Here is a 21,609-nt window from a genome sequence, read left to right as displayed (position 1 = left end):
AGTGGATTATGGGTCTAAGCTTTTCACATAGTTTCATACAAGAAATACGGGCTTGGAAACTCAGGCTGTGTACCTTGATTCTTACTCTGCTTCTGATTCTCCATTCTCTGTCTTTGGGGCAGTTTTTTAAAGATGATATTACATCTCTAGGGCCTAATTCATGCAAACATTAGCTTGTGATGGATAAAACAAATGTGAAATCTTGTAATAAATAAATAGCCCCATTTCATATGAACCAGAACACCAAGAGACCTGAGTATAAAAATACAGGATGCTCAGAAATATGGGGACCATAACTGTGGAAAGAAAGGATGTGCCACAGTGAGTGGAGAAATATGATTTAGCAAATGATCCAGACCAAAAAGCGTTTTGAAAAGAGAACTCTACTCAAATGCAGCCATTTCTAATGGGCGATCCGCATTTCTAAAGCGCTCCACGCTGAACCACACAAAGTAACCTCCTGATGGAAGTGAGGGTATTTTTTATTGTATTTTACAAAAGTATTATCATCTTAACATACAGAAATAATACTTTGTGTTTATATAATATTATAGCCTTTAATGGATTCCTGTTTCAGAATAAATAAAAATTTTGAGATCATTAAACATTTCAATTTTGAAACACTATCACTAACATTTACTACGTGAGATTAAAACCCTCATTTAGGGGCTTCCCTGGCCTTCCAGTGGTTAAGAATCTGCCTTCCTATGCAGGGGACATGGGTTCAGTCCCTGTCAGGGAACTAGATCCAGTATGCCACGGGAGCCCGCACACCGCAAGGAGACCCCACGCGACACAAAGAATATCCCACGTGTTGCAGCTAAGACCCAGTGCAGCCCAATCAATGAATAATTAAAAATAAACAAACAATAAAAGCCTCGTTTATCTGCAGTATCATGACAAAATGAAGGGAAAATAATGAACTGCCTGAATAGGTGAAGTGTGAATAGCAGTTTTAGCTTGACATATTTGAATCAAAACCTTAAGCTGTCTTAAATCCTCCTCTGGTTTCTTAAGGCGTGTGCTCTGGACTACATCTATGAGTTTCACCCTGGGGTTAAGCGCGTTTATACCCATCAGGCCAGTGAGGAAAGGGAAACCATTGACTCTAAGCTGTGTTACAACCCAGCATCTTGGTTTCATGCCGCTTACACTTGTCACTTTATCCACTGAAAAGATATTACATTGTGTATAATTGATTTTAATACCATGAAAAAAAAAATCTGTGTTGCTTGTAAATCTTATTGGTTTGTTGTGAGGGTAATAAAACAATACATATAAACATGCATTGAACCTGGTATGCACTCAGTAAATATTAGCTAATATAACCTGGTATTTGTTACAGATTGTGTTCCCTGGGAAGGAAGTGCCCTCACAGGTGGACCTCAGTGTCCAGTGTGTGGTTTACAATGTACCCTTGAGGTCAGCACCTGTGGAGGGAGGAATGGGCCGAGGGGAAGTCCAGTTATAACTGAGTCCCCAAATCAACTCTGGCCAGAGCTCTGGAGCAAGAATGACCCTTAAGCATTGGCCCAGATAAGCCTGGATGGCCACGTTCCTTCCACATGGGTCAGTTATTAGAAATGACCTTGGTGGGCCAGCACTTCACAACTGAGGCTGTCTCTAAAGGGCCAGAGTGTTAGAGCCAGGACTAGACTCAGTGGGTAAAGCAAAGATTAAAACATCAGTGCAAAAATTAAAGCAGTATCAAAAACCGAGTGGTCGAAATAACTAATATTTTAGTACAACTAAAGAATCAGAATTCATACAAGAATCCACAAAGAACAAAATATCAAAAGTTAAATAACTGGAGGCTGTTGTTTGTTTGACTGTCCTGTGATGGAAACTGTCCTCTCCCATCAGATGATGGCTCTGAGGTCCCCAAAGCTATTAGATCTTCACCAGGCAGGTTTATGACAGTTGACAGTGGCCTGCAAATAGACGGGGCAGTGCAAGGCCCTATTTATAATCATGGGCTTTCTTTGATGTGTGTGCACAGTGGCACCTAAAGCCATGTTTAATAAGAAGTAAAAGGCTGAAGGGGAGATTTAAATGAATTCTGAAACATTTACTTGTGCTCCCAAAAATTCAGAGTGGGGCAACGGATGTAACGTGAGAAGAGAAACTAGGCGGTAAACAAACCTGTTCAAATTGTGTTTAGTGTTTCACTTTGTGTGCATATTTTTCCCAAAAGGATTCTTTGTCAAGGAACATCTGTTAACATACACTTTGAGATAAACTGGTGTCATGTGAAAATAAATAGCATTTGAAGGAAGGACTTGGTGGCTCCATGTTGAGTAATGTGCATGAAATTCATTGTGTAGAGTCATTTTTGATTCCCATTTCTTGGATTTGCTTAGGGTCATTGAGATGGCCCAATGGGATTAGCCTCAGGTTTTGTGATCCGTATAGTATTTTGCTGTCAGTTTTATTGTACAAGCTAGAAAGTGAAAACTGAGTAAGTACCAGTGGGTGAGTAAAGGCTCTTGTATTACTTGTGTTATCTGTACTTGGTAGAAAGGAATACCTATCAGCAGGAATTGCTGCCTTTAATTTCACCTGTCTCCAAGTGTCGATCTATAACCACGAGTGTGTTGATTCCTCCCGTCCCAATCCCCTCATCTGAAGAAGAGGAAAAATGGTTCATTTCACCAGTGGTTTTCAGGAGGAAGTCAATTCTTGAAGAGCAAAGGGTGCTTGACGAACAGTGTGGAGTTTGTTTGTGGGAGAACTTGTCTGACCTGTTACCCTGGCTGTCTGAGTAGAAGACTTTGCAGAAAAAGAGACAAGAACACACACACACACACACACACACACACACGCAAGTGTCAACCAATCAAATCACATTTAGAGTCACTGTTGAGACTTTGCAGCCACATCAGATTCTATCACGTGACTATTCAGAGCTTGATATTACAGTGTGCATCTTAATTGTTGGCAATTTCATTTGTCTTTAAACACTCATCTCACATTTATGCTGTTGCCAGTGCTTCTAGACCCTCTGGAAGAGGTGAAAATAATTCTAACAGATGAAAACCTTTCCGTTTTATAAAATTCATTTGTTGTGGGGAATTTTAGCAAAATTAAATATATATCAATCCTTATATCAGTTGAGTACTCATCTCATAGGCTAAAGGACTTGGGTAGACATATACAGATGGGGTTATGCTTGAATATAGTATTTTTTTTTTCTGTAAAGGGGCACTTTAAGCAGTGTGGTTTAAAAAAGCTAAAGCCTAAGCTAAAAATACCACACCATATTAATAGGAACCTACTGAGTATACTTAGGAATGTCCTAATGCCAAAATAGTTCACCAAAATGCCACAGCATGTTGCAAGAAAAAATAATAATTAGTACTTAGTGAGCCACATAAGTCCTACATTTAACTGGAAATATATATATTATTTAACATCATGTATAAATATATATTTTTAGCATCTGAACAGCTTTCAAAAACCTGTTTACTAGTTTATTGGTTTGCTTATTAGAAATATAAAATCAGAGTTTGAATGATATGTAGTATTTGCATTTGTAAGTTGTAGAGTAAAAACTATTAAGTGAGTGAACAGTGAAATGTCCATATATGTCATATATATGCACGTGTGTGTGTGTATACACTTCCCAGGTGGCTTAGTGGTAAAGAATCAGATGCCAGTGCAGGAGACGCAAGTTCAATCCCTGGGTCGAGAAGCTCCCCTCTGGAGGCAATGGCAACCTGCTCCAATATTCTGGCCTGGAAAATCCCGTGGACAGAGGAGCCCGGTGGGCTACCGGCCGTAAGGTTGCAAAGAGTTAGATATGACTGAGCGACTGAGTGCTCATACACACACACACACACACACACACACACACACACACACACACACACATATACACACAAACACACATATACATATCTGATCATGTAACTTAATTTATCCAATATGGACTTTCAATGAAAATTAATGTGAGATCATACACCTCAATTTATGCCATGATAATTAGTTCAAGTTAATATTGCACTCTCGGCTGCTGCCCCCAACCTCGGGCGCAGGCTAGCTCCTCTTGGCCGCAGGCTGGCTCCTCTTGGCCGCCGCCCCCGGCCTCGGCCGTGGGGTAGCTCCTCTCAGCCACGCTTCTACGCGGTCCACCCCAGCCGCCACGCTTCTGCGCGGTCCACTGCAGCTGCCACACTTCTGCGCGGTCCGCCGCACGACCCAGATAATCATGATGGTGTGATCACTCACCTAGACCCAGACATCCTGGAATGTGAAGTCAAGTGGGCCTTAGAAAGCATCACTACGAACAAAGCTAGTGGAGGTGATGGAATTCCAGTTGAGCTATTTCAAGTCCTCAAAGATGATGCTGTAAAAGTGCTGCACTCAATATGCCAACATATCTGGAAAACTCAGCAGTGGCTACAGGACTGGAAAAGGTCAGTTTTCATTCCAATCCCAAAGAAAGGCAATGCCAAAGGATGCTCAAACTACCACACAATTGCACTCATCTCACATGCTAGTAAAATAATGCTTAAAATTCTCCAAGCCAGGCTTCAGCAATATGTGAACCATGAAATTCCAGATGTTCAAGCTGGTTTTAGAAAAGGCAGAGGAACTAGAGATCAAATTGCCAACATCCGCTGGATCATCAAAAAAGCAAGAGAGTTCCAGAAAAACATCTATTTCTGCTTTATTGACTATGCCAAAGCCTTTGACTGTGTGGATCACAATAAACTGTGGAAAATTCTGAAAGAGATGGGAATACCAGACCATCTGACCTGTCTCTTGAGAAACTTGTATGCAGATCAGGAAGCAACAATTAGAACTGGACATGGAACAACAGACTGGTTCCAAATAGGAAAAGGAGTACGTCAAGGCTGTATATTGTCACCCTGCTTATTTAACTTATATGCAGAGTTCATCATGAGAAACGCTGGGCTGGAAGAAACACAAGCTGAAATCAAGATTGCCTGGAGAAATATCAATAACCTCAAATATGCAGATGGCACCGCCCTTATGGCAGAAAGTGAAGAGGGACTAAAAAGCCTCTTATGAAAGTGAGAGAGGAGAGTGAAAAAGTTGGCTTAAAGCTCAACGTTCAGAAAACTAAAATCATGGCATCTGGTCCCATCACTTCATGGGAAGTAGATGGGGAGTCAGTGGAAACAGTGTCAGACTTTATTTTGGGGGGCTCCAAAATCACTGCTGATGGTAATTGCAGCCATGAAATTAAAAGACGCTTACTCCTTGGAAGGAAGGTTATGACCAACCTAGATAGCATATTTAAAAGCAGAGACATTACTTTGCCAACAAAGGTCCATCTAGTCAAGGCTATGGTTTTTCCAGTGGTCATGTATGGATGTGAGAGTTGGACAGTGAAGAAAGCTGAGTGCTGAAGAACTGATGCTTTTGAACTGTGGTGTTGGAGAAGACTCTTGAGAGTCCCTTGGACTGCAAGAAGATCCAACCAGTCCATCCTAAAGGAGATCAGTCCTGGGTGTTCGTTGGAAGGACTGATGTTGAAGCTGAAACTCCAATACTTTGCCCACCTCATGCGAAGAGTTGACTCATTGGAAAAGACCCTAATGCTGGGAAGGATTGGGGGCAGGAGGAGAGGGGATGACAGAGGATAAGATGGTTGGATGGCATCACCGACTCGATGGACATGGGTTTGGGTAGACTCCGGGAGTTGGTGATGGACAGGGAGGCCTGGTGTGCTGCAATTCACGGGGTCCCAAAGAGTCGGACACGACTGAGAGACTGAACTGACTGACTGAACTGAATATTGCACTAGGTAAAAATAGATAAATTTACATAATTAATACAGGCTGACCACTAACCCTCCTAGTATCTCCTTATTGTTCTTTTATTATATACTCAATGAATTGAAATAAAGTTTACTAACTTGAAAACATCATTCAAGCCTTGTTCATGTACATTTCATTTATCCCTAATTTTGAATCAATCCTTCCTCTTCAGAAAAAGAAAAAACCCTCTGCTGAACAGAATCCCTTTGCTAGCTTGTTTCTCTATCATTGTGGAAGTCCGTCTCTGTCGAGTGATGCTTGCAGCATCTTAGACATGGGTAGAGTCCTGGACTCATGGTTCTGAGAGCAATTAGCAAGACAGAAGCCCAGCCTGAGTGTCCCCGCCCTCTCCCGAACGCCCCGGGGCCCTCTCCAAACCCAGTCTAGGGCATCCGAGAAAAGTTGCACAACAACCAGCTCCGCTGACGGGGGGCAGAGTTAGAGAAACCGTGTCAGGGGAAGCGCAGTTCCATTGGGCGAGGCTGACTGAGAGAAAAAAGTCCTTCCTGGAGACAAGAGAGCTGGTTCTCTGGAAAAAGACCCTTCACAGGAGCCTAAGGACCAGCTGAGCATCGTCAGCAAGGGGGCAACTCCGTGCGCAAGGAGCTCAGCCTTCCTTCCTTCCCTCTCTCCAATCTCTTGCCAGGGCCTCCTACTGGTTGACCCCAAATGGAAGTAAAAAGGCAAAGGTGTCCCTCTTGAGATACTCATGGGTCAGCCTCTCAGGGCGCTAAGCAGAGTGGACCCAATGGATCTTGTTTCAGGAGGGATGAGCCCTTCTCTGGAGTCACCTATTAATGGAAGTACATTTTACTAATCTGGGACCATCATTCAAATCTTCTTCATATACATTTAATTTATACCTAACTCTGAGTTGTTCTGTTGCCCCTCTCTAGAAAAGCACTTAAAATGTGCTAGCTTCATCCAGGGAGAAGGCAATGGCAACCCACTCCAGTACTCTTGCCTGGAAAATCCCATGGACGGAGGAGCCTGGTGGGTTGCAGTCCATGGGGTCGCGAAGAGTCATACACAACTGAATGACTTCACTTTCATTTTTCACTTTCATGCATTGGAGAAGGAAATGGCAACCCACTCAAGTGTTCTTGCCTGGAGAATCCCAGGGACGGTGGAGCCTGGTGGGCTGCCGTCTATGGGGTCGCACAGAGTCGGACACGACTGAAGCGACTTAGCAGCAGCAGCAGCTTCATCCAGACGTGCTAAAACTCTTAGGGGTGTAGAGAGATTAATCCTCATGAATCCAGTTTCCACTGAATCCTTTTGTATAGTTGTGCAAAAATTGTATAACAGACATGGCAGAGAAAATAATGTGAAAGTAAAAGTGTTAGTTGCTCAGTCATGTTCTACTCTTTGAGAGCATCTGGACTGTAGCCCACCAGGCTCCTCTGTGCATGGAATTCTCCAGGCAAGAATACTGGAGTGCGTAACCATTCCCTTCTCCAGGATATCTTCCTGACACGTCTGTTGCATTGCAGGCAGATTCCTTACCTTCTGAGCCACCAGGGAAGCCCTTTGAGCCTTTTTTATGTTTACAGTAAATATCATTAATATAAAATTTGGTTCTATCAACTACGAAACATGGCCTGTTTATGGAGTGTTTCTGTGGGGTGGAGAATGGAGTCTGTGGTCTGCAGTCCAGGTAAAGGTCTTCCCCTTTCTCTACTCACATGTCCCTAATCCCTTCACCTCTCAGACTAAAACATGCCTTTACCTGAAATAAAGAATTACCACAGAAAGGGCTTTCGTTTCTCCAGGGGCTTTGCAGGAAACCAAAGACACCATACATGAAACAGCAAGTCATATGCGATGAAGTCCGTTCAACTTCATAAAAGTTGGTTGATGAGTAATTGTTTCTTGCAGAGTACAAAGGAAAAGAAATATCTTTCTTCTTCAGACCGTGGAAGGAAGGATCGCTCTCCTCCATTTTTTCAGTTTGATTTTTCTTTCCCCCGCTTTGGTGAAAGACCAATACATAAGTTAAAAACAAGTGAGGTGAAGACAGGGCCTCCTGCTGTTACATATTTTCCAAAGTCTCAATTGTAAAATATGATAATAAGTTATTAATCAATCTCTGTTTGTTTTAGTAGGGTAGCTATTCTCCATGGAGTTTGCTCAGACCGTGTAGGGAAAACCCTTCAGGGTCTCCCCTATGAGGGCTGCACATGCAAATAATAGCCAGCATTTGTGGACTTTCCCTCCTGGCCTGCTAAAAATTCCCCCTGGCTTGGGAGCGCATGAAGTCTTTAGTGAGAATGTCAACAGTGATTTATTATAAGCTGAGTTAATTCTCTTCTCAATTTAAAGGCCTTGCATACTACATAATCACTTTCTTTCCCCCCCCACAGAGCAAGCTGCTTATTCCTTGAGTCTTGAGACAGCTTCATCCAGACACCAGCCACGGTAAGATTTCAATTGTTTTTCTTTGGAAATTTTTTGTTGCGGCGAATGGGGCACGGAATATAGTTAGTCAAGTATGGTTCTCACCCAAGAAAGCTTCAATGTGAAAAAACCAAGATATGTGCCTATGTGTGTCCTGTGAGTATGTTAATATAACTCTGTGCGCGTCTCTATGAAGCTTTGGAGAGTTTTTTGGCAACAGAGCGGAGAGAAGACTTCTGCTGTGTTGGGTTTATTGAGCTTTTTCTTCCTTTCGGTCTCGCAAACTGAACAGAGGTGATGAAGTCTGGAGAAGGCTCTGAGATGAGCCCAGGTAACTTCAAAGTTGGAAAGTAAAGCCTAAAGCTGTATTTAGATAGTAGTGAATATGGAGAGATGTCAGTTAACTGGAGATTGTGATAGCATCATTTTGGTGTGTGTGTGACAGCATCTTGAATCGCGTGGATTTCTCAGATGCCAGTAATCTGGTCATTTCCCGTTTTTCTAGAGGCGCAGCATAAAAGTGGTGCATTTAAGCCATGGCGGTGATGGCTTGGTGGTTGCTATTGGTTAAGGAGTATCCCTATAACTTTAACATGGAGAGAAGTCAGCTAACTGCAGATTGTGATAGCATTGTTGCTGTGTGTATATGTATGACAGTGATTTAACCACGTGAACTTCTCAGACGTGGGTAATCTGGCCATCTCCAGCTTTTCCAGAGACACAGAATAAAAGGGGCGCGTTGAGGTCCTAGTGCTCATGGCTCGGTTGCTGACGTTGGGTTATGGATGTCACCCTAAGTGCTGTTTTCCATTGTGATCCTTGTACTGTGAAACCTCTGCATGACTTTACTCTGTCAGAAGGCAAAAATGATGACTTCTCCCAATCCCCATTCTACACCGCTTGGAACACTGTGTAATACACCTGCTCTCACCAGGGTCTTCAGAGGGAGGGGGACTTATCTGACTCTTTCTTTAAATATATTGAAGGAAAAAAGCATAAAAATAATGATGCCTAGAAATAAAAGACATATTCTCCTCTATATGTTTTAGTAGCATCAGTTACAGGGGATATTTCTTTTTTCTTTCTGAAAACATTTTGATTTATATGGACACTAGTTTTTCAGCATCCTCTGACTATTTCATCTTAGAAGGAAAAACAAAAAAACAACTGACATCTCTGATATTGGAAAAAAATCTTTATAACCATTTAAGGCACATTCAACAAACAAAGAGAAAACCACGGAAGGCTTAAGAAGCATATAGAAAGTTGAAGGAAGCTTACAGTCCTCAAGACCACAGTGTTACCATTGATAATGAGATATGTAAACAGGGACATCATGAGTGTAATTTTCAAATTGAGAGAGCGACTAAGGCAGGATTTCACAGCCTCAGCATCTTTGAACTTGCGGGCCGGATCACTCTGTGTTGTTGGGGGATATTTATATGATATTTAGCAGCAACTGTGGGCTCTCAGCATTTGGCAGCAATAGCCCACCCATCCCACTGCCCTCCCAGTCTGCCCCTCTCCCCTGCCTCCAGGCTGGAGCAGCTGCAACTCTTCCCGGACGTGGCCGGGCAGCCCTCACGGGGCCATGCTGCCCTTAGCTGCCAGCACCTGTTCCCAGGAGACGGCGCTAAGCTCTCCGAGGTTGTGACTGTGATAAAATGGGAAACTCGGGGCTCAAGGTCATGACAATATTTTTGCCTTGAAACCCTTGAATCAGCAGTAGTGTTTGGTCCGCACTGTGAGGAACCCCAGATAATTTGGATTTGGGGGAAGTGGGATTTTCCTTGGAGAGTTAAACCCTAATACGAGTGTGTAGACATGCAGTCATCCGGTTGTTGAACTTCTATCTTTCCAAGCAGTTCTCTGTCCCTGGAGGATGATCTGTGTGATGTCATCACATGATTTTATGCCCTCTGGGTTCCAGTTGGATTCAGCCAATGGATGGTGTTGGTAGGAGACCAGATATGAGGAGGGTGAGGCTGGGGTGTTTGGTACCCTCTGCGGAGACACCTCATCTGACCACATCTCTCAACCAAAGGCCAAGTCTTCCTGCGATGGGCAGACCCATGCGAGGAGTTACTGGAATCTCTCATTTCCAGTTCAAGTGATGACTCTCTCTCCCTACCTTCATTAAGCCTAGGAGTGCTATCAAGTCCTGTTAATTGAATCCTCCTCAGAGTATCTGCGTTTGAGTGTGATGTCTGTTTCCTTCTTGATGGGTGTTATCTCTGTCTGTCTCTGATGTGTCTACTGCCTATCTCTGTGGTCACCTCTCTCTGTCTCCCTTTCTCTCCCCTCCACCTCACACGGGAGAGAGTATCCCTAACTCCTCTGTATCTCTGCAGTCCGGATGCCAACAGAACTCAGCTCCAAGAGCACTAATTACTGTTGTGTGTATAGTTCACGCTCTTTTCTAAACTCAAAATATGTTCTCTCGTCTAACCCCAACAACAACCCATCGGTTCTATTATCATGAAATTTTATAGATTAGGACATCCAGACATGGAAATTGAATAACCTGTCCTCTTAAAAAGAGCAAGAATTGGGTTTCTAACTGAAGCAGACACATTTCAGAAAATCTATTCTTAAATACCACTTTTGATAGTTGGGTTGTTGGTCTGGACCATTTAAAGTTGAAAGTTCAATGATTCACTCACAGATGCAGTGGTGCTGAGGGGATGGGATATCGTGCTTTGCTTTCTAGTGAGTCAGACCCTGGGGAGAGAAATCTCTGAATTTGGTACTAGGGGGGCAGCGGCACCAGCTGCCATATAAAACCATATGTTTTATAATCTCTCGAAAAAACCCCCAAAGAGGCTTACAAAATACTAAAGCTATTTAAATTTTCTTGCTGTTGGTAGGCATTTTCCTTGCACACTCTAACTCCTCTAGACGGCACTTAATGCAGACTCTGAGGAGAATCTACCTTATTAATAAGACAAAAAGAATAAAACATTCCACCTTCCCCTTGAAGTGGAGATTGGATGAACGACTTGGAACTACATAATATATTTTCTCCAGTGACTTCAGGTCTGAGGTTCTTTATCAAATTCTACATGAGAAGCCCCTAAGCTGGTGGAGTGGCTGCTCTATCATGACCAGTGACTGATACTCTTCGTTCCACATGACTGAGAAATGAGGTGATATTGAAATTGCAGCGTTTCATCAGCCGGTGTTGCCAATGTATACTTTTATACTCAGATACTCTAGACGTCATGCTATCAGATGTTATTTTTGATCCAACTTGTTTAAATCTCATTCAGATTATTTATTATAATACCATCATAAGGAGCAGAATGTGATAAATGGATTTTGGCTCCTCAAAGAGTATAATCTTAAAGGATATACAGAGAGTATGTCCTAAGACTTTCTTTAAAATATATATATATATATATCTTTGTAGCTTTATATAGCTTTATATATCTTTAATTGAGTACATGGTTTTACTGCTATAGAAGAGAAAAAGAAACCATATTCTGTAAGGGTGGCATAATCTAATAGTTGTACTTTAAAGTGGCTTTTGGAAACAATGGAAACTAAAAATCACCATAAGAAAGAAAAACTCAAAACCACATCTTTCTTTAACAAAATACACACACATCAAAAAATTATCCAGTTTTTTTTCCTGATTGCTATTTTCATATGTAATCAGCATGATACCATCTTTACTGTTCTCTCCTGGGGAGCTTGCCTATGAGTCTTTGAGAATATGTTTATTTATCATTGTATTTTTTTGCACCTGGTATGGTACTTCACACAGAGTAGATGAACAGTAATGTTTGTTGTATGAGCAAATGAAGTATAAATGCAAATATAATATTTCTCAAATGTGTATATCTTTAACTGTTTTTGCCTTAATGATGCTTAAACTATGAAAGTTATATCACAGAATGTAAAGATATTTCACTCTTTTCTGAATGTTGAGTAAAATCTGAAGCTCAGTAAAGATTGAGATGATGTTCAGTTGGGGATTTGGGACGCTGAAAATACAAAATTCTTGTTTGAATGAGGCCTGAAGGTCATGAATGGTGCGCAAGTACTCCATTGTAAACAAAGTGAAGTTTCCCGAAGTTGACGAAAGTGTGCAGACTTACTGCCCCAGCTCCTCAGAGACGATGCTTATATCAGTTTATAACGAGATGAAAATTACACTCACTGCAACAGTGTTTATGATAGTAAGGATGATACTAAACTTTTAGCCACCAGCAATTACCTGAAGATAGACAAGACCTAGGGAGTACTCTAGAGAAGGTCCCCATGGTGATGAGTGAGACAGCTGAAGGTAGGGAGGATTAACTACTGTACAGAATGTAGCTCATTTGTGCTGCTGGGACCTTGGCTAGACCAGTGGCCCACACCAAGTTCTTTAAGCAAAGAGGGCCACAAGGCAGTTGAGTGAACTCTGATGTTTTGCTTAGTTGTCTCAGACATGTTTACTTTAGTAGAGGGTTATGGAAAGGTTGAATCAATAAACACTTTCTTTTCAGTCAGCAGACTTGCCATGGACATCAATAGTCATGCTTAAAGTGAAACTGGTCTTTCTCTATGAATGGAAGCATTTCTTGTTTCCTTAGAGAAAATGAGATCCCGTAGATGCTGAGTATTAATAATCGGGGGCCCGACCAGACACTTCGATACTTTTCGTTTTACTCTGGACAAGATTTTGAGTAACTGGTAAATGAAAATTCAAACAGTAAACTTGCTTTTTTAATCTTTATTATTAATTTGAATAAGAAATGATAACAATTTTATGATTTCCATCCTATAATCTGCTTGGAGTAAAATAAATCGTGATGGTCATGGTAATCTTATGACCCTAGGTCACACACATATTTTAGGTCTTCCATCCTAGTTTTGCTTTAATATTTCCATACATGAATCCTTTATTTAAAAGAAAACAAATTTAATTCTCTGATATAGCACTGTCTTGCCATGTGTCTCTAGTAAAAAAAATAACGCAAAAAAAGCAAATTAATGAATTAAGAGCTTGAAAAATAGCCATGAGAAAATTATAAACGCAAGGTGAAAAGTGTAGACTTGTTTTTCTGAAAACGCAGCTATCTTAAGATGAAGAAAAACAACCGAATGGAGCACGCGTTCAAACCTCCCACTCTCCTAGTCTCTCAGAGTTACCTGCTCTGTTATGCTGGATGAATAAAAAAGTCACGTGTGCAACCTTAATTCCGGAAGTCGTGTATAAACACAAGACAAGCTTAGAAGATTCCTGTCTTCCGTTGGACGTCTGCTGTCATGTACACGCATAACAAAGCCACTACACAGGGAAGTTGAAAACAATACGATTTTATGGTGTTTGCAGTTTGTTTTTAAAGAGCTTCATTTCTTATTATGCCTTTGACATCCAGTCATTCTTATCAGCCACGAGAGTTCAGTTTTCTGCAGACAAAAGCTTTTAGACATCTTCTGGGACCGCGTCCAGGTTGACTACAATAAGGTGTTTATTTCTTCTCCTGTTTGGCCTGTTGGGTACCCACAACACGCAGGTGCACATCAAGCGCTATAGTTTCCCCCTTGTTCTTGAAATGGAAGAAAGTGATGAGGAAGTACTTAGTGGATCAGGGGAAGACCGGAAGCAGGTGGGGAAACCGAGCCACGTACCAGGATTATCACCTCAGTGAAACCACGCAGTGTGAGCTGTTCTCTCTGTGCCCTGAGTCTAAATGGGAGGGTCCTGTGCAGACCTCCTGTCCATCACTAACTCCTGGAGCTTACTCAAGCTCATGTCCATCGCATCGGTGATGCCATCCAACCATCTCATTCTCTGTCATCCCCTTCTCCTCCCACCTTCAATCTTTCCCAGCATCAGGGTCTTTTCCAGTGAGCCAGTTCTTTGCATGAGGTGGCCAAAGTATTGGAGTTTCAGCTTCAGCATCAGTCCTTCCAGTGAATAATCAGGACTGATTTCCTTTCGGATGGACTGGTTGGATCTCCTTGCAGTCCAAGGGACTCTCAAGAGTCTTCTCCAATACCACAGTTCAAAAGCATCAATTCTTTGGTGCTCAGCTTCTTTATAGTCCAACTCTCACATCCATACGTGACTACAGGAAAAACTATAGCTTTGACTAAATGGACCTTTGTTGGCAAAGTAATCTCTCTGCTTTTTTAACATGCTGTCTACATTGGTCATAGCTTTTCTTCCAAGGAGCAAGCATCTTTTAATTTCATGGCTGCAGTCACCATCTGCAGTGATTTTGGAGCCCAGAAAAATAAAGTCTCTCGTGGTTTCTATTGTTTCCCCATCTATAAAGAGGATCTTTAGGGCAGTGAAAATGCTCCATCTGATACTGTAATGATGGGAACAAGTCTTTCAACTTTTGACCAGAAACAGAATATGCAAGACTAAGTGTGAACCATGATGTAAACTATGGGCTTTGGGTGATTATGATGTGTCAATGTAGAGTCGGCAGTTGATGTCCCACTCTGATGGGAGATGTTGCTGGCAGGAGAGGCCATGCGCATAGTGGGTAGAAATGTCTGGAGCCTCTGAACCTTCCCTTCAATCCTGCAGTGAACCTGAAACAGCTATTCTGAAAGTCTTATTTTTTAAAATGCCTCCAAAAAGCATGGGAAAGATGAATATAGAGCAGAGAGAGATTCCGTGTAATTTCCTTGCTATGTCTAGATCTTTGCATTCTTTGGGCTTCCCTGGTGGCTCAGGGGTAAAGAATCTGTGTGCCAATGCAGGAAACGCAGGAGATGCGGGTTGAATCCCTGGGTTGGGAAGACCCCCTGGACGAAGAAAAGGCAGTCCACTCCAGTAATCTTGCCTGGAGAATCCCATGGAGCCTGGATGAGGGAAGATTCCCCAGGACGAGGAAAAGGCAACCCACTCCAGTATTCTTGCCTGGAGAATCCCATAGGGCCTGGCACGCCACAGTCCATGGGGTCACAAATGAGTTGGACACAATTTAGCAACTAAATGACAACAAAGCAACAACTGGCTTCTTTACATGAATGAGAAGATTGGGAAATGAAAATGCCTAACGCCAATGGCATTTTTAAAGGGCCCATGCTCATATTCCTTGGACTTTAGTTTTATCAATCATTTATATAAACACAGAAGAAAAGTGAGAAGGTGTGAGAAGGAAAAGAGCTTCATGGCTGATAGACTTGATCCCAGAGTGGTAATACCGTGCCTCAGAAAGACAACGGAACACGAGGCATTGAGCTGAATGATGAAGGGAACTTTCAGAAGCTAGAAGGCATTTGCCAGATAGAAGCTGGGGAGACTTCCTATTGCACTGGGCCTTGAAAACGTGTGCCCATGAGCTAATTACACTCATCACATTTTTTAAGGATGAGTAGAATAAAGAAACTACATTTGAAACCGAACAACCTTCCTGCTGCTGCTGCTGCTGCTGCTAAGTCGCTTCAGTCGTGTCCGACTCTGTGCGACCCCATAGACGGCAGCCCACCAGGCTCCGCCATCCCTGGGATTCTCCAGGCAAGAATATTGGAGTGGGTTGCCATTTCCTTCTCCAGTGCATGAAGGGAAAAGTGAAAGTGATGTCTTTCAGTCGTGTCCGACTCTTAGCGACCCCATGGACTGTAGCCTACCAGGCTTCTCCGTCCATGGGATTTTTCAGGCAAGAGTCCTGGAGTGGGGTGCCATTGCCTTCTCTGAAACAACCTTCCAGTGAACCACAAATACAGTATCTTCTGAGAGAATAAGAGCTCACCTTTACATTTTGTGGGCTTCCCTGGTGGCTCAGATGGTAAAGAATCTGCCTACAATGCAGGAGACCTAGGTTCCATCCCTGGGTTGGGAAGACTCCCTGGAGAAGGGAATGGCTAACCACCCCAGTATTCTTACCTGGAGAATTCCACGGACAGAGGACCCTGGTGGGCTACAGTCCATAAGGTAACAAAGAGTCTGACACGACTGAGCAACTACCAATTTCACTTTATGCTTTGTATAACTGAACTATTTTAAAAATCCCTGAAAGGTTTACCATCTCTTCTTACGAATTTTCTCTTTATCTCAAATGTCCAATTGCTATTTTACAGCCTCAATTATCAACGATTGAAGGAATGTTCCATTCATAAGATAATTTAGGATAGACTTCTCTGCTTTTGTCTGAGCTCTATCTTTGTAATATTCATGAGGTTTAATCTCTCAATACATATAAATTATTTAGACTATTCTTTTTTTTCAGAGTATAGGAATGCACCACTTACCAAATGCGGAAGACTGGGATATTTTAGAAGGGTTGAGTTTAACAGAGAATATCCAATTATTACTGTGTGAATGGAAGAGCAGGGAAAAAATCCAGTCAGTGGAGTTGGTTTTTCAACAGCTTTACCTAAGTCTCAAAATTTCCTTTTCTTTTGCTTCTCTTTTTTGGATATTGGGGCGGATTTTGGGGGCCGGGGAAGAGGTGGGTTATGCCAGCTGCTGCACACTGTTCTGCTGGAAACATCTTGAAAACTTCATTGTGTGCATCTGTTATGTCACAGGGTTTGCTTTTTCAAACAATTTGACATTTTGAGCCGTCAGCAGCCTGGAAAGCTCGCCTTCCAGATGCAATTGCTCTGAGTGCCAGTTTTCATGTGGTCCATTTCTGCCCCCTTTGCCAACGGTGGGCCAAATTCACATACCTGGCTGACCGCACTGGCTGGCTGTGCAAAGCAATCACCTATCAGGGTTTCTCCCCATGAATGCCAAATCCTGTCTTCCGCGGACTCACCAAGCCAGCCAGGCTGGTGGTGTTTGAAAACTCGGCTCGGAGTAAAACATTGATTTTCTTCCCCATACCAGGTTTCTTGTCAGATCTTGCTTCTTATGCTGAAACATAACTTTAGTTCTCTGCTTTTTTTGAACATGGAAAATAGTAACTTATTGCAAGAAATGTCTCCCACGCTGCAGATAACTGATACTCCTTCCAGCAACCTCTATTTCTTTGGTGGCATTGTTTACCAATGATTTTCAAAGACATCCTATTTCTTATATGGCATACCAATTGGGCCCATTTTATTTACAACTAAAAAAGAGATAAAGTAAGATTTTCCTCAGATGTAAAACGAAGATAAAATAGTACCTGCAAAAATGTCTAGTGAAAGAAAGTAGACTATTGGTTGCTTAGACACGAGCACAAAGGATTTTACTGAGATGAAGAAATGCTTTAAAAGAGGTTGTGGCGATGGTTTGCACAGCATAGGAAATTTGCTAAAAGTCATTGAATTTTACCTTTAAAATGTGTAAATAGTAAGGTACGTATATTATGCCTCAGTAAGATGTTTAGTCAAGGGGAGGGTGGTGTCTGCTTAATAAGATTCTTTTGAAGACATATGGTTTTTTTCTATATTTCTTGGATTTAACACGTGCTCATTAATATCAACCCAAATTGCTACAAGTAACACCCGTGAAAGTCAGCTCATTTCCAAGTTTCCTTTATCTCTCCGGCAGTTATTCATACACACAAGTGTGTGCACGTGCGTGCGCACACACACACACAGACACATACCCCTTAACTTCTGTGTCTGATTCTGTCAGGTGACACAATATCAACTCTCCCCTTAGCCCCTTCAAGGCTGTTTCAGCTGTCATTTTATTACCTGACTTCTTATCATACAGTATAGCTCTATAAGTCTATCACTGACATCAAAAGCCTTACAATTTCTTCCTCAGAGAATCACGCATTATCGTTGCCAGGCTCACTCTCCATTTTATCAACACAACACCAAGCGAATCTTTCGTTCTTGCAAATTCCACAAATACAAAACTGAGTTTCTCTCCAGTGCACCTGCCCCTATTTGATTAATATATTTTTTCTTCAGTCTTGAAACCTCAGAATTATCTTTGACCTGTTTCTTGACTCCTAGCACATAGAAGTTGCCACAAACCCACTCGGTTTGCACTTGAATGACTCGTATCCGTGCCTCCCTCTTGATCTTGTATAAGGATTATGTTGAGAAACCAAGCAGACATTACAACGATTTCCTTGATCTGTCCCTTTGGGAAATCCTAATTCCCTTAGCCAGATTAATGCTCCCAAATATCAGATTTTCTCATTTTCCCTCCTCCTAGAGGCTTTAATTGTTTAGTGCCACACTCGATGCACATTGACAAACATTTTAAAAATCTCAACATTTAGATTCTGGAAGCACTTGCTGTGTAGACGTGTGTATTTGTGGTGGGGCAAGTATACAAAGCCTCATTCCTTTCCTGAATCTCACAGTGCATCGCGGTGCAATAAAGGAACTGATAAGTGTTGGAGCAAAGAAATCTTTATTCGGCTTAGTCTGGAGTTTGTTAAGGTGTTTTGAACATAGGCTACTTTAATAATGTACGTAGAATCAGCCTGCGCAGGACTGTTAAGCAAAGAATAGATTTGGTGGCTGGGATGGTAAAGAATCTGCCTGCAAAGCAGACCCGGGTTCGATCCCTGGACTTGGAAAGATCCCCTGGAGAAGTGAATCGCTCCCCACTCCAGTATCCTTGCCTGGGAAATCCTCTGGACAGAGGAGCCTGGCAGGCTGTAGTCCACGGGATTGCAAAGAGTCAGACAGGACTGAGTGACTAACACTTTCAGATTGAGAAATATTGCGTAAGTACAAGCCTCAATAGGAGAAAAAGTTAGATTTGTCTGCTCTTTTTAAAATGTTATTATTATTATTTGTTGTTTTTCATTTTATTATTTTTACTTTTGAATTTTTACACTGTTGTTGTGGACACAGTCAGGGGAGGCAGAGAGTGGGACACATGGGGAAAGTAGGAGCAGCACAGATTTAGTCTTTTCTAAATTCCAAAGTGGAAGAATTCGAGTCCAGCTCATTCTAACTTGTCCCGTACCTCATAAGCTTAAACCATCACCCTTGTTCAGCCTGATTGCATCTTGTCAGGAGTTTTGTTTTCCTCCCTATCTTTTGTGTTCTTGTACCAGTTCAGGACCCTTCCTATAGGAGGTGGCTCTGATGATGGAACTTACCAGGACTCAGGCACATCCAACAAGTATTTTTTAATTAAATCGTTGGAAGCCAAGCCAGTCCTAACTGTGCCCAAGTGTGGTAATACAGAGGTGGGAAATTTGATTCCTCACCAGAGGTCCACTCTCTTTTTCTGGGTTGGCCACAAACATTTGGACCTGCATGGTGTCTGTTCTCTGCCCGAGGTATATTATGAGGTTAACATCCATCGTGTACATATAGGCAGCCAAGGGCAGACATGGGCCAGGTCTCTGACGGAAGAAAAGGGTGTCTCACAGTAAAAGCCAGCCGTCATTCCTACCTAATCTTTCTAGGAAAACAGTGTCACGCAAAAACATGCGAATCTATAATTGGCATCTTTAAAGATGCTTGCCATCTGGACCTCACTCAGTTTAATTAGTCATTGCAGGGTGGCGGTTCCCTTGTAAAAATCTTGCACTCCATTAACCTTGACTTTTCACACATTGCCATTTTGAGCCCCTTCTTTGCTTTCACATGGTGGAGTGGACACGTTTCCATTTAATAGGAGTCCACCTCAGGGTTCATGAGCCAGACGCTCGTTATTTGGCAAGGCCACTGAACCCAAGTCTATAAACCGTGGCAGCCAGGAAAGGTTGCAGGCGGCTAAAAATGGCAAGAGAGCAGGGGTGATGGGCCTCACTCCACCCTTCCTCAGAGACTTCCAAACAGCACGGGGAGTGAGAGCTGGGAAGGGCAGCTGAGGGAAGCCACACGTGGCCGTGAACCTGAGCAAAACACAAGGATGGGTTCATGCACGAAGGCAGCGCTCCTCAGCAGCAGACAGCCACCCAAAGGTGGATTATTTAGCAGCTTCTGTAGCTACATGTTTTAGGCAGCTCACCATTTATGTCTTTTACCATTCAAGCGCAGTATTGTCAAATGTGGCATCAGAAAATAAGGCTTCTGGTATTTCAGAGCAGTCCGTGACATTCAATATTGTCTTTCCTTACCACTTTTTTCTTTCTTACCGCTTCCAATTCCCATTCGTTACTGTTTATTTTCTGAGGGTAGGTTTCAAGAATGGGAGTGACCGTGGTTGGTCAACAGAAGGTCTGTTTTACATAATTTGAGGGAATTTGAAGCTGTGCAGTGCAAATGGCCATAAGATGTGGCAAGAATGATGTCAGAGGGGTCATGGTAACAAGAGACAGTCTTGCTTGTTGGACCCAAGGAGAGTCTATTTTTCATAGATTGTCAGGTTTCTCTTCAGACTTGTTTAAAATAGAAAATACTGCATCTTCCTTCTGAACTGTATTTTTAGCATTATTTCTATGTTTTACCATTATAGTTATCATTATCTTAATTGTTATAATACATCAAGTGATCTCTTCTCATGGAGCATTTAACCATCTCTTTCTATCTTCCTGTAACTGTTGTATTCACTTAAACATTTAATGTGTGCCAAACTTCAAATAATAATGAAGATCTGGAAACTTAAGTTCTAAATCGCTATTCAGTGGGTACCGGACATGGAATAAGATCAAACGAGAGAGCTGACAGTTAGTGACAGGTTGGAAATTACAGTTGCCCAAGTGTGGAAGTGGTGCCTTTTGGAGCAGGTCTCCAATGCGTGCAAGTCACTCAGTCGTGTTTGACTCTTTACGACCCCGTGGACTATACAGTCCATGGAATTCTCCAGGCCGGAATACTGGAGTGGGTAGCCTTTCCCTTCTCCAGGGGATCTTCCCAACCCAGGGATCAAACCCAGGTATCCCTCATTGCAGGCGGATTCTTTACCAGCTGAGCCACAGGGGAAGCCCAGGTCTCCAATACCTGTGCTTAAATAAGTCAGCATCTCCAGAAGCAGACCCCATGCTGTGCATGGGCAGAGCTCCGGGAATAAGATATGGAGGAACCAACTCAGTAGCTCTAGCTCTGGCAGATAGTTGCCATATTCTAAAATTTCCCCGAATGTGCCAATTGCATCTTCAAACTCTCTTCCCATATTTTTGAACTCTAGAGGTTCACCATTGTGTTTTACCAATACAATATGATAGAAGTATATGCTATTGAAATGGAAATTTCTCAGAGGGTGTTAGGCCTTTTTATTTTTGTGGGTGTATGCATGTGTGATTTTAAAAATTATTTTTATTATTTTAAAATTTTATTTATTTATTTATTTCTTAGAGTGGCTTGGAGTATGAGATTCAGTAAGACTGCATTTCAAACTCTAACATGGTGGTTAGAGGAGATATTGACCCCAAAACCCTTTTTGCAGTTTTTTAATTTTTTTTTCTTTTTTACAGTCTATGTATTTCGATGGGGGTAGGAGGTAATAGAGTACCTTTGCTTCCTGTTTTCTACGAGTTATTTCTGTTGTCACAATAATACTACATAACAAATCACATCACAGATAGATTAAAACAGTAAGCATTTTAAAAATCATGACTCTAGGAGTTAGCTGCTGAGTCAGACTGTGCTCAGCTGTGCAGTTCCTTTGTCTCAGACGGGACCA

General features: G+C 42.2%; 1 protein-coding gene across 5 annotated transcripts in view; it reads left to right on the top strand.

Annotated features, from left to right (window-relative positions):
* Nucleotides 1-21,609, top strand: part of LOC145543544 (uncharacterized) — a 677,688-nt gene that overhangs the window by 216,424 nt on the left and 439,655 nt on the right. For 3 of the 5 annotated variants that reach the window (XM_081585339.1, XM_081585341.1, XM_081585340.1), the window contains exon 4: nucleotides 8,150-8,204. In XM_081585339.1, coding sequence (XP_081441465.1) covers nucleotides 8,150-8,204 — 55 coding nt within the window. Of the gene's footprint in view, nucleotides 1-8,149; nucleotides 11,143-21,609 lie in introns of those variants that run through there. The other 2 variants (XR_014080781.1, XM_081585342.1) reach the window with 1 other exon arrangement.

The sequence above is a fragment of the Giraffa tippelskirchi genome, chromosome 3 (assembly GCF_054371585.1).
Source record: "Giraffa tippelskirchi isolate mGirTip1 chromosome 3, T2T-mGirTip1v1.2.pri, whole genome shotgun sequence".
Taxonomy (NCBI): Eukaryota; Metazoa; Chordata; class Mammalia; order Artiodactyla; family Giraffidae; genus Giraffa; species Giraffa tippelskirchi.
This window is presented reverse-complemented; position numbering and strand designations above follow the sequence as displayed.